We start from the raw sequence: 13,281 nt of genomic DNA, 5'->3' as shown, positions 1-13,281 counted from the left end.
TTTTTTTTTAAAATTATCTTTCCTTCCTACTAATTTCCGATGCAGTTTTTTTTTCCTTTTTTTTCCTTTTTTTTCTCTTTTTCTTTTTTTTTCTCTTTTTCTATTTTTGTTTTTCCCCTTTCCAAATGTCTCAATCCTCCAACCTTACGCTGTAAAAACTGTACGGATCATGGCGGAAGCGTGAGGCATAAGCGGGTGGGAGAACCATTTCATTTTGCACAGCAGCGCTGTATGGAGGTGGTGGCGGAAGGTCGGGTTTCTCACCATGTGAAAAGGCGCAACGGGACCCAAACGAGCAATGCGCACCGAACCGATAATTACGGCACGGTTGCGTGCGGAATTTGCTGGCGTCAACACCCCTGCGTCCATTACGTGAGCCACTGAAGCTGAGGCTGTTTTCTGATCGCACGTCGGAAAGAGTGGGTGTTGAAATGTGCATTGCCGCTCTCCTTTTTCTTTTCTTTTCTCTCTCTTTTTTCCTTCCTGTTTTCCTTCCGGGTTATCTCTTCTTGCTTTTTGGTATGTCCTTCGTACCGTATGCTTTTCTAAAGTTTTCCGTGAAGTATTGTTGTTCTTCCTTCTCTTCGTGAATGCTCCTGCTTAACGGTGTTGTCGCCTCTTTAGCTGTATTCAAGGAGTGAATAACAGATAGATGGCTGTAATCCCGAGAAAACTTTTTTTTTTATTGGTGTAAGTTTCGCTTAGTGCTAAAAGGAAAAAAAAAGGTCGCTTGAGGTCTGCTGTGGGAATGGAAATCTCCTTCTTATTGCAAAAATAAAGAAAAGAGAAAGAGAAAGAGGAAACGTTTATAAAGAATAACTTCTTCATATGGAAATAATAATAATAATGGGAAAATAACACAAAAGGATGAGTGTTTAAAAACATAAGATGATAAACACAAGCGGGAGTTGTTGCTGCAAAGATTGAGACAGACCTAGCATCAGTAAGAGGTGAACCATGAGTTGAGTGACATGGAAAACCGACAAACAAATAAAGAAAGAAAAAACATATTATTTGGCGCTTTTCAGTTACCCATACACCAAAAAAAGCAAAATTTCATTTAGTAGAATGACGGGTATGTGTTTCTTCTTGCTCTTTTTCCTTTTTGGTATTATTAATATTACTATAATAATAATAATTACTGTTATTATTATTATTATTTTTTTTTCTTCACTCATTTTTTTGCCGACAGATGTTGAAAACAAACAAACAAAAGCAAACAAAGGGACAAACAGTTCCTAACTTCTACTACCCAATATTTTCCTCCTTTCCCTTTCCTATTGCCTCATCCACATAGGCAAACGCACAGCCACACAAACGCGAACACAAATAACCAGAAGTGGGCGAGCAGGCGCGACATCCCGGTAACCACCTTTGACCAACTTCAAAAGTTCTCCTTTTCTTTCCTCATTTTTTTTTGTTTCTGAATGTTCTTTTCTTCTCTTCTTTTCCTTCCCCTCCCTCGGCGTATGCTCCGGATTTCTATGCTTTTTTTTTGCAAATTCCTCCACTCCGCAATTTAACCCTTCTCACCGCATAATTATATCGGTGGTGGCTCGTCATCATTTCCAACGGCACTTGTTGAAGCAAGTGTAATCGAAAGTAACTGTTGCTGATGGTTGTTACGATGCGTATTTTCCAAATAACCACCCACACGAGGCCCTGAAAGGAAGAGATCGTGGCTTTGCTCTTTATATTTTGCCCAGACAGGACTTGCTGAGAGGATCTCCTCCACGCGCTGACCATGAATGGGATCCTTCAGATCTGCGATTGCCTTAAGGACTTTAATGATAAGAGCCCGTACAGCCGCCGGAGCCTGATCTCCACACACTTCAGGGGTGAGTCCATTCTCTAACCATTCGAGTAAGCGCTGGACAAGTTGATTTTGAAGGGCGAGGCGTAAAATGTTAACACGAGAGGATGGACGGGAAAAAAGACGGCACAACATATCCATGAGAATCGGCAACTGCGATGGGTGGGACCGCTGGTATGCGAGGAGGGATGCGATAAGATCAAAGTTCGCCAAACTCTCTACACAAACAGGAGAACCACATTCTTCACGTACCAACTTCAGCGCATTCTCTGATACCACGTCTTCCGGCGATTCCATTAGTGTAAACAACTTTTGGGCATATCCAAGGGAAACTATGTGATCCACCATCGAGCTAGTTGTTCGAAGCAGTGTGAGAGCTGAGTCGGCAACAAGTGTGAGGATTTCGGCATTACGTTCCCCTGCAGAGCGACCACATTCCTCTGCGAAACGGCCCAACAGGGCTGAAAGAAATTCCTTCGGTTTCCGAACCACCCACCCCGATTGGCTCAAGTACCTCTTCAAGTACACACCGCCAACCTGCAACTCATCGATGTTCTCAACCATGATGCTCTCCGGCAAACTCCACGTGGCGCTGGGGGAGCGCTGCAACAATGCAGCAATCTCTTCCTGATATGTGGTGCAATTATCCACAAAGCGAGCTCGGCGCTCTTTAGTCCACACCAACTCGGGAGTTTCCTGGTAGGTGTCGAGAAGCTGGCAGGCGGCCACGGGGTTCTCTTTCATGGTATCAAGTATAGCGTAAGGGAGCAATTTTAATATGTGCAGTGTCGCCTTTGGTCCCCACAATTTATTTGTGCTTATTTTCACGAGAGCCAAACAGGCATCATTCCTACATTCTGGGTTCGTTGTCGTTGCAATAATGCGAAGCAGCAATACATACAAGCCACGATCAAAGGCTTGCTGTACAAAAGCACACTCCGGAAGTGCCACATTGAGGAATGCAAGACAACATCGTTCCACTGCAACACCATCACGAACCATAGCCAACAATACTTCGGTAACAGCTGTATCAACCCTACACATAGCCTCAAGACAGTTACGATGAAATGTAACCTTCTCCAAAAGCTCAGATGATTTGATTGTGATGGCGGTGTCCTTGTACGAAAGTAGTTTTAACAAAATAGCTACATATCGCTCCAGAACAGTTGCCACATCGGCGGTTTGGTACGCAACTACCAAGTTCTTCGCCGCCTCCACTACCATGAGCACGCCCTCAGAGGAGTTCTTACCAATCTGAGCCTGCAGGTACGCCATTAAAGCACTACAGAAGGCAGCAGGCTCCTCAATAGGGTAATTGGATTGCTCATTATATATTCGCACAAACAAATCACCCACAATAAGCTCATCCTTATGGAGTTTGTATATGAAGCGCTCATCGATGTTAAAAGGTAGATCATGAGTAACCATGCCACCGTTAAAGCACTTCTCAGAGTTTGAACCCACAATCTCCAACAACTGCTCACGTGTTTCGTTGTTCCACAATAGGTATGGCGTTTCGTGATTTGTGTTGAGCATCTTCAAAATCTCTTCCTCTGCACCCGGAAGTTTTGACATCTTCTGGATTATAAATGGGGTTAGTAATCTCTTAAGCGCCGTGAACACTTTGGCATTGCTAGGCGTGTTCAAATAATCCTCAGATGGCACAATACCGGCCATAGCATATAGAGCCTGTAGCGCATAAACTGCCGCACGGTTGGCGAAAAGTTGTGTATGATTTTCCTCCTGCATCTCGATTCCGCTCTGAACCAATGTCGAATCGTAACGGAAAAGGAGAAGTAAGAGATGCCACATCGCACCGTGTTGTATAACACGCTCCTGCAAAACGTCGTCCACGCACAACTCACGGCATGTTTGAATGCAGGCGCGCGAAAGTGCCAGCGCCTTATCGTATGCGATGCCTTTGGCCGCAAAATGGCAGATCGTAGGTTCTAGATGAATGCGGCTACGGGATTCAGGGAACTTAGCAGCGACGGAGAACGTGAGCATGGTGTTACACAGTATCTTCACTTGCGTAAGGTCGTCGGTCGCAGCTGGTGTGAGTGTCTCGGAGCAACGCTGCATAACTGCTGAAAGTAAAGCTATTCCACCTTCCTCCTGAAGCTCATCAGCGTTAAGAGATACATTACGCACGGTGTGATAACACAATTCCATTGCTGGTACCATGAGGACGGTGTCTTTGTGTAGCATGTTGGGGTCCTCATACTCCATCTTGACAAGTTTTAACAGGAGACTGTAACCAGCGTACTTGTAGCGACTCAGCGTTTCAGCATGACGTTTATACAGAATAGATTGGGTTCGAAGAAGGAGGTCAATGTTATTTGGATCGGGTTCGCTTGACTCCAGCGTGTCTGACGCGAGAAACTCGTATGCTACCTGAATACGTTCGAATTTATCACGTCCGTCTGGGTTTTTGTCAGGGTGATACTTTGCCGCGAGCTTAAAGTATGCCTTGCGCACCGTCTGCTGCGTGGCTCCCGTCGCCTCCGTAATACCAAGTTCTGCCAAACAACCTTCACGACTGAGTCCACTCGGTTTCTTTTCTAGTTCACACTGCCACGCAATGAGAACTTCGCGCAATAGTGAAATAGGATCGGCAATAGGCCAGTTTGGGTAGCGTAGTTCATCACACAAGTGTCGCAGATAATATTGTGAACAGAAAAGCTCGCGCTTAAGTTGCTCATATACTATGCCCACAATCGGACAATACTGATAAATGGCACGTATATTGCTGAAGAGCCTCGGTGTGAAGTCCGCAATATGACCTGCAATCTTTTCCATAAGATACCTCCGCATATTATTGTTCCAAATCGCCTCCGGCGTTTCGTACTCGCCCAACCAGATATCAGCAAAGCGCTCTGGGCCATGTGCTGTTAAAAAGCAAACGAGCGCGGGCGGTAGCATGGCACTTAGGACACTGCTCCGCACGATATCGTTGTTTCCACTTTGCTGGTGTACGGACTGCTTACAGTGTGAGAGGTGCAACAACCGACAAAGTGGAATTACGTCGGAACCGGTGTACATCAGAGTAAAGAAGAATACACCAGTAAGGAAGAATTGCGGCATGTGTGGGTTTTCATCCATAAGGCTGTACAATAATGTGTGAACACGGCTACAAATCGTGGGCTCGAATGTCAGTAGTAGTTGCACAACGTGGGGAAGAACCTGTGGACCTGACAAGAACCGTTTCACCTGAGGAATGGGATACATTACAGCTCCATTCTCATCTCTCGACGGGTAGTGAGTACAGAGTAACTGTAGAATATCAAGGACAACGCATGATACTTCCGTGAAATTAAGCATTTTGTTACTACCACTCGCCACGAGACCCCAGCGAAGTTGATGTACGTCTTTAATTGGTAACCATCCCGACAACCCTTGCGCCCATACCTTTGTACTGTTGTTGACTGTGCCATCCTTGTACATCTGCTCCAACTTCGCATAAGACACTGGATCCCGCTTTTCTCCATCTTTTATATAGTACCACTCCTTCTCCTGATCGCGAAGGTCAACAGAGGACTCCCCACCGCACTCAATAGCATTGGTTGAGCAATGGATCTGTGGTCTATCAACATGCAGGTGGGCAATGGGGAGAAGCTCAACGAGAATTTTCAGGCCGTCACAACCAAGAAACAACTTGACATTCTGGCGGTTGCGCAACACTTGGAGCATAAATAGCAAAAGTTGATCACGGAACAGTGGACAAAGGGTCGATTTCAGCAAATTTACCAAGTGTCCTATGTCGTTAAAGTGTCCAATAGCCCCATAGTAGTGCTCGTAGAGAATAGACATGGCATTCAAACATTCCAACTGAATTTTTTGATCCTGTGAAAGCAGAAAGCGATGGTACACATCCGTGAAGAAATCCTTTGGCTTCGCAACGACCGGTTTCTTGGAATCAAAAAGCAACCGTAGGTAATGATCTCCAACCTTCAGTTCGTCTTCAAGACTGGGGTACCGCAACTCAAATTCACGGTAGTTCCACGCAATAACTTTGTCGCGGCGCATCTCCATACCTGCCTTGAGGGCCTGCATTTCAGTTTCCAGCGCCTCTCGTAATTCATTGCGTGTTGTATGGTTCCAAATGAGATCCGGTCGAAGGTGGTCTTGTTTCAACTGGTAAAACATCATGTTCCAGTTAAGCGTAGGTTTAACGCGCACATTTCGTGGTCGAGTTTGCGCCGGACGAAATGCCGCTTGCGTCGTCGTATGGCTCCCCGACACACGCGAAAGAACGTCACTTGGGTGAAAGCGTTTTTTAAACCAACCGTTTTTGGATTCCCAGTGGTCGCCAGACATGGCAACAACATTTTTTGTGGGTCCCTTTTCCATCTCGTCCTCCGGCGGTTCTTCCCGAGATTGCAGAAAATACAAAAATGCAGGTGGAACTATGCAGCGCAGGAGGTCCTGCATATCGGAATTCTGATACGCCCAGTAAGCAATAAGTCTGCGCGCCAGGTCACGCACCTCGCGCTTCGTCCCGAAAATTGCTTCGTGTAGCTGCTTGAGTATTCCACCTTCGCTAAGTGATGCCCTCTGCATGGCGGTAAATTGTTCAGGCGTTCCTTCCTCGAGAATAGCGCGTATCAGTTGACCCGCACTGTAACTAGTGGCGTCACAACTGTACTGCAACAACGAAAACAATTCACTCCCGGCAACATCAACAAGTTGCTTCATAACAGCATGAAACAACTTAGAATCTGTCGTATCACAGAATGGTGGACATAAGGCGTACACAAAGAAGTTGAGCAGCGCCTGAATGATAAGTGAAGCATTATCAGCCGCAGAATAGTCCCTTAGCATTCGTAAAATGTGGTTCATGAAACCCTCATTACCCAAAATTCGGTTCTTATTTGCCTCCTCATGGGTCACCTCGTAGTGGTCATGATGAGGTACCATCAATACGTTAATGAAGTCGATCATTGCATGAAAAACAGTGACATTGCTCATTTTTATGGCTTCTTCGCAGGCTGATTCAATACACTTGACAAGGGAAGGAACAATCGCTGCAGAACTAAATCCTGTGCGCGTCACGCACAGCCGGCGGAGGGCATAAAAATGCTGAGCGAACTCCAAGGGATTTCCGTTTTTAGGGAAATTCTCCAGCAATAACATTAACGCACTGAAGATCATCTTCTCCCGGTTTTCCGCGAACAACCCATCACTGTTCTCGGAGAAACGTGGACCACAATGATCCACATTGGCATTAAAAAACTGCACAATATCAGTTAGTGAAAGGACCACTCCTCCCCCACTGTTGTTTGGATCAATAATACAATTGAGAAGTGTACTCTCAACCTCTTGTGAGACCAGTGCGCGTAACGGTGCAGTCCGTTTGCCGCGGTCCACGGTGGTTGCGACGACATGCATATTATGGTTCTGTGCGGAGCGGCAGCAGTCCACAAGATGAGACAAAAGTGCATCTCGCATGGGTGAGGTATACACTTTGCTCATCATCGGCACCGCGAATTGGATAATAAACCGTTGGTCATCCCAGTCGCAACGTACAAGCGAGTGAATGCTGGTGAATGAAAAGAGACTCACTGTATTATACGTCTCGGGGTCCAGCTCTTGCAGATGATCTCGTGTTGTAACTAGTGCGCGACGCACCGGTATGTTGTTATGCTTTACACTGAGTTTCATGACCGGAAACTGAGCTGTCGGTATGAGGAGGTTGGCCTCCACACCCAGACGACTCGTTTTGAATATGTGCGGACTCATCTCGGGAACGGCGTTTAGGGGAGGAAGACCAACAAACCGTTTGGAGAAGTCCGCAATATGCTCACGGATGACCTTCGGGTTTGCAACTTCATAAAGGTGGGCTTTCATCAAGGGACCATAAAGTATTACGAGACTTGATGGGTTATCTTGAATGGAGGTGATCCCTCTTATGTGCACGAAAAGATACTCACCAACAACGACCCCCTCCTCATTAATTTGTTCCACGGACACAGATGTAACGCGAAGTCGACAAGGCCTTTTTCTTTCATTAAAGCAGTATTTCTGGCAAACAAAAGAAAGTGAGTCTAGCTGGCTGCGGTACTTCATGTCGATGAGTGCACGGTACCGTTGAACATCCGTAAGTAACTCGGATCGCTCCAAAGATGTGCTGCAGCTAAAGTTCATCACTTCCGACTTTCCTTTGCCAACGGTAGTTATAGCAAAATCTGTCTGGTTGTTTGGGTGAGGTGTGACGTCGATGAGTTGCGATCCGTAGTCCCACCTGTTTGTCACACGGAATATGCTCTGAGGATTTATTGTGGCAAGTTCCTTGCGACCAACGCAAAATATGCGCATGTATTTTCCCTTCCACGAACTCTTAATCACTGTGTGACGAGCAATGTAGTCATCCACTGGTTGACGCTCCCCCTCCTTGCCAGTTGGGACATCGGCCACGGACTCTGTTGGATGATTTTCCATCGCACGTCAACTTGCACTGATCGCTACCTTGCAGTTTTGGAATTTAAGATTGCTCTTTACAAGAAATGCGAAATGCACGCACGCATGCGCAGAAAAAGAAGATATTATGTATAATTTATTTGAAAAAAGAAAGAGAAAATCTAACACTGAAGCACTAGATGTATCTTTTCCGCTTCGAATAGCTCACCTCACGTAATTTGTGATACAAGAAGAGCCGTATCGTCATGCAGAAAATATACACACATCGATACATTTCCAACATTAACAGTTTATCAACACATGCATTTACTCGGCAAGTTATTTTTCCCCCACCAAATTGGCCAGTTTACTCGCGGTTCCTGTTTCCTTTAGGGATCACTTTCACAAAAAAAAAGAGTTGTTGTCAGTGAAGAACAACGACAAACCCAACAGGGGAAAAAAAACAACGGGAAGGAAAGGTAGCGTGAAAGGACTTAGAAACAACCTAGTGATTTCTATGCAACTGTTGATTAACCAAGAAGGTTGTAAGCACCTACTTGTTGCCACTGTGTACAAATAACGACATTTCATTCACTTAACTTCCCTATTTGCACCGCCTGCGGCGCGTCGACGACCAGTAAAGCAACACAGTTCCCACAGCTGTTGCCATCAACAAAGCAGAGGCAATCCGGCCTTTCCGGGTTCTAAATGGAGCAGTAGCGAATCCCACTGCATCTGCTGAAAGGCGCTCCCACCGGCTGCGCAACACCCGACCCATCACACTGTACTTTGTTGCTGATGTAATGACCACTACCACGCTCTCCCCCATCCGTGCTTGCGCAGGATCAACAAGTACTTGAACGTAGTTTTTCGTATGTCCAACTAGATGGTGCTTGTCGTGTGCGGTTTCTAGTAGCGTAACGTTGTGCACCTCACCAACCATCGAATCGAACGTACGATAAGAATTGAAGAAGTTAGTTAACTCTGTGGTACGATGTTTAGCAACATCTGTTGGGATCTGCTTCATGGCTGCCGCTGGGGTGTTCCGCCGTGGGTAGAAACGTGTGATGTTTATCACTTCGAACTTAGCTCTCTTGCATAGTTCCATCGTTTCCTGCCATTCTGATTCGCCCTCACCGGGAAAGGCACAAATAATGTCGGTGGCGACTGTAGCCTTCGGAACTGCAGCGCGGATACTGTCGATGCACATAAAGAACTCTTCAACAGTATACTCACGTAGCATGGTTTGAAGAATGCTGTCAGAACCGGATTGCACAGGGATATGAACGAACTCGTACACGTTTGGATGCTTCAGAACAGTCGCAAAGCCATCGACATGTCTCAACAGGTAAGGTGGATTACTCATACCAACACGCAGCATCACATCAGTTCCCTCCAACTCTACCGCAACGGCCCGTAGTAAATAAACTACATCCGTACCTATATCAATACCGTAGGCACCCGAGTCCTCTGATGTAAGTCTGATTTCCTTCACACCATCCCTCACCACTTCTCGCACCCTATCGACAATCACCTCCACTGGGTAGCTCCGCAAGTCCCCCCGAGCTTGCTTTGTTTTGCAATACGTACAGTTATTTAAGCAGCCCACACTAATGGGAATAATTTCGATGTATTTATTCCGACGAACCTTAGGAAGGTCAAGCGCTGGGAGTTCATTAGATTCATTCGACTGTCGTTGGTCCTCCGTTTCACCTAGCAACCGCACGCAGTTACCTTGCAACGCCTCCTGAACAACATAACTAACGCGGTCAATGCTTCTGACACCAACAACACTTACGTCTCCCCATTGTTTGTTTGTGGGGTCCGCCTGTGGGACACAACCGGCGACAATAAGTGGTTTCCCGGTGTCTCGCACACGATTCATCATACTGACAAAATGTTCCTCACTTGGATTCTTGACGGTGCAGGAATTAAGAAGATAGGCGTCAGCTTGCCCAAATTCGTCGGTGACGTTGTACCCCGATTCCACAAGTTGTCCAGCCATATACTCACCGTCACTTACATTGTGGCCGCAACCAAACGTATGAACAAAAATAGTGGCATTTCCAGGGATTCCTGGCCCGTAGTCCTCGCGAACGACACGACGACGTCGACTGTTAACATTTTGTGCGCAGTTCCCTCGAGGAGCACTTAAGGAACTGTTGCAGAAGAAATCCTCGATATCTCCCTCTCGCGCACTGTTTCTCTTCATTGTCGCCACCACAAAGGAACGGACCACTAGACTCGTTGAAAAAAAAAAGGAAAAAACAAACACCGGAATAAATAAGAGTATAAACGAATTGTGGATCAACAGAAAAAAACACTAGTTTCTTCCAACGGGTGGAAATAAAATTGCCCTAGTCGTGAACATTATTGCAGAGAAAACGGTACGCCTCGGGTTTAGTCACACGGATACTCAGAATAAAACTCAACTCATTTCCCTCCAGTCAGAGAGACTATATGTCCTCCGATCATTGCAATTCCTTTCATCATGTAAACACAAGATATTTTTTCGCTTTATATTGATGAAGCGCGTGAAAGTGTTAGTTCCATCACAAGCAACAAAGCGGTTCAGTGGTTCCAGCGATTGAGAGTGGTGGAAATGGCCGCTGGTGGATTGAATCAACAATCGGTTGTTCAGCCGGCGCGAGTAGCAAAGAGACACAAACACTTATCAGGGTTCAATGGAAAGGGAGCCCTCGTTGGGCCACATGATTTCTCGGTAAGTCAGTCCTCTGCACGGGGAAAGTATAAGCGCAATATAAATGAAGTCATCAGGAATATGACATCCGCTACAAGTAGTAAAATCAAAAACACGTCCGATCCCAAAATAAAAAGTCGGTGACGCCTTCCCTTGATGTTCGCCAGTTGCTGAAGAAGGGCGTCGCTTTTGGCGATGAACCATGAAAAAATTTTTTCGGAAGAGTTTTGGCGCTCGGCAATCTCGTGATAATCATGAAGCCACCCCATTTCCCACAAAAAGTCGGGAGTGTCAAAAAATTCTGTGATTGCCATGTTGGCTATGTGCAACTCCCCCTCGAGACGTGTGATTTGTTGCTGCGCCGAAAAGTAGTCAAAAAAACCACGAATCTCAGAAGGGATTTGTAACACCTCCTTGTGAAACTTGTGAGTCATGTTGTCGAAAAAATCCACCACTGATATGCGACCAAGGGCGTACGACACAGTCAGCATAACTTGAGATCGTAGAGGGTTGCTGCGAGGAATAAGATAATGATCAAAACACAGATTTGTAGAGAAACGATCCAGCGCTTGCCTTCTCCCCAACTGTGTCGTCGCATCGTAGTTTTCATCCAACTCGTATGAGTGCCACATTGGGAACAACTCATCAATACTTTTTTGTGTGTGTCGTTCCTGTATGGCCTCATTCACAAATGAGGGGTCCGCAGAGAGAAAATCATCTTCTACGAGCCAATGGTCACAACGGTTCATTCCCCACCATACCACTACACCACCGGGAAACAAAAAGAGGTCAAACGTATCAAAGGAAGAAACATGCAACACGTCATGAATAATCGCAGCCCGGTAACCACGACGCTTGTATAGAGAAGAGAGTAACTCAAGATCGAATTTCCGTGCTACATAACTGCAACTGACGCTCCCAATGCGGTTTGACATGGCATGGTAACCGCTGTGGCCACGCAACCGACGTCGTCCTTTGGCTGCTTTGAGTGGTTTGCGCATCGTTACACGGTCATCCAGTGGAGAGACGGCGAATATCGACTGGTAGCCTTGTAGGTACTCGAGGACTGTTCCATTAGCTTCAGCAAACCGCTCTTCCCAATTTAATTCTTCATGAATGAGCTGCAGTGTTACGCGCCCTGGTTCATTATTGGCTATGATGTTAATGATGTAGTTACGCGGGTCTTCAGGTGATTCATATTTCATTCTCTCAGCTACGGCACTATTTCCGTCCGTCGCAGCGTCACTTTGGCGCACTACCGTACCACTCACCAACTTCTCTTCAGAGGATTCCGCATGAACTTCCGGTCGGGGTTCCACAACTGCCGTATATGAGCGTAGAGAAGTGGACCTCATTTCTATGGATGCAGGTGAAGATGAACCACTACGGTTCCCTCGCGACCGTGTCACATGCTTCACCGTCGGTTCCAGAAGCGATGGCTGATGTAACAGATGATCCTCATCCACTGTTGTGTCTGTGTCACAGTGCGGTGGCTGTTGGTAGTAATATTCCCAGTGCTTTCCGGTTAAAGAGTTTAAACATTGTGTATCGGACTCACTCCGCAAACCGTGCGGATCAGCAAGGAAGTATCGCGTCGTTTGGCTCATGTTCGGAGTTTGGTACAATTGATGCCTTGCTGGAGGTTCTCCCTCCTGGATCTCATCGCTGGGGGCTGGAGTGCCCCCAGGGCTCCTCAAACTCATACGCCGTGACAATCCGGTGCCTCCTTGAATTTGAAAGGGTTGATCGATAGCTATCGCGTAATCCGTAGCCATGATTCCCGTGATACTACTAACTTCACTACTCCCTCTTCTCACTCTCAAAATTAGAGGCGGTTCATCCCCATGACTGTGATCATCTCTCACAGGACCCTCATGCCACAAAACTGATTGACTGTTACTCGGATCATAAGTAAACACACTCGAAGGCGGGTGCGGATTCAGCTTTTGACTATCCTCGTGATCCTCTTTTTGGTTCATTGGTTAATACTTCGCTTCCCTTCCGTTGCAGCACGGACAAAGCCGTTAATTCCCCCCACAGTCTGCACTATTACACAATGAGGAATTGAAAAGTTGAAAGATTCAAGAAAAGGGAAAGTGACACCAAAAAAGAAAAATAAATAAATAGAGAATCGTAGTAGTAAATAAATATTCTGCCTCAAGATCACATTTTGTCTTCTTTAATTTCACATCAAATATCCTTCTTCGTCAGTACAGACATCATAAGTAAAAGGAGAACCATCACCCCTCCGCTACTTCGATAGTGTTAATCTATTGATGATGCACCGAACACCCACACTCCCCACAAAAAGAGAATTTCAATTTCATAACATCGTCCGCAGTTAAACACGAGGAGGCGCGGCATTCGAACA

At 46.1% G+C, this 13,281-nt stretch overlaps 4 protein-coding genes across 4 annotated transcripts; all 4 read right to left on the bottom strand.

The window, feature by feature from the left end:
• Positions 1–130: 130 nt before the first annotated feature.
• TEOVI_000100700 (zinc finger protein 1) lies at positions 131–439 on the bottom strand (the record flags this gene model as incomplete). Its single annotated transcript, XM_067224316.1, has 1 exon — positions 131–439. One exon carries the CDS (start codon positions 437–439, stop codon positions 131–133), a length of 309 nt encoding a protein of 102 aa, XP_067080417.1.
• Positions 440–1,540: 1,101 nt separating this feature from the next.
• Positions 1,541–8,251, bottom strand: TEOVI_000100600 (endosomal trafficking protein RME-8, putative; the record flags this gene model as incomplete). Its single annotated transcript, XM_067224315.1, has 1 exon — positions 1,541–8,251. The coding sequence occupies one exon, from the start codon at positions 8,249–8,251 to the stop codon at positions 1,541–1,543; it is 6,711 nt and encodes a 2,236-aa protein (XP_067080416.1).
• A 562-nt stretch (positions 8,252–8,813) lies between these two features.
• TEOVI_000100500 (tRNA modification enzyme, putative) lies at positions 8,814–10,421 on the bottom strand (the record flags this gene model as incomplete). The annotated part of the gene is made up of 1 exon (XM_067224314.1): positions 8,814–10,421. The coding sequence occupies one exon, from the start codon at positions 10,419–10,421 to the stop codon at positions 8,814–8,816; it is 1,608 nt and encodes a 535-aa protein (XP_067080415.1).
• A 515-nt stretch (positions 10,422–10,936) lies between these two features.
• Positions 10,937–12,889, bottom strand: TEOVI_000100400 (Uncharacterized ACR, YagE family COG1723, putative; the record flags this gene model as incomplete). Its single annotated transcript, XM_067224313.1, has 1 exon — positions 10,937–12,889. The coding sequence occupies one exon, from the start codon at positions 12,887–12,889 to the stop codon at positions 10,937–10,939; it is 1,953 nt and encodes a 650-aa protein (XP_067080414.1).
• Between the last annotated feature and the right edge of the window lie 392 nt (positions 12,890–13,281).

The sequence above is a fragment of the Trypanosoma equiperdum genome, assembly GCF_001457755.1.
Source record: "Trypanosoma equiperdum strain OVI genome assembly, contig: ctg_266, whole genome shotgun sequence".
Classification (NCBI taxonomy): Eukaryota; Euglenozoa; class Kinetoplastea; order Trypanosomatida; family Trypanosomatidae; genus Trypanosoma; species Trypanosoma equiperdum.
This window is presented reverse-complemented; position numbering and strand designations above follow the sequence as displayed.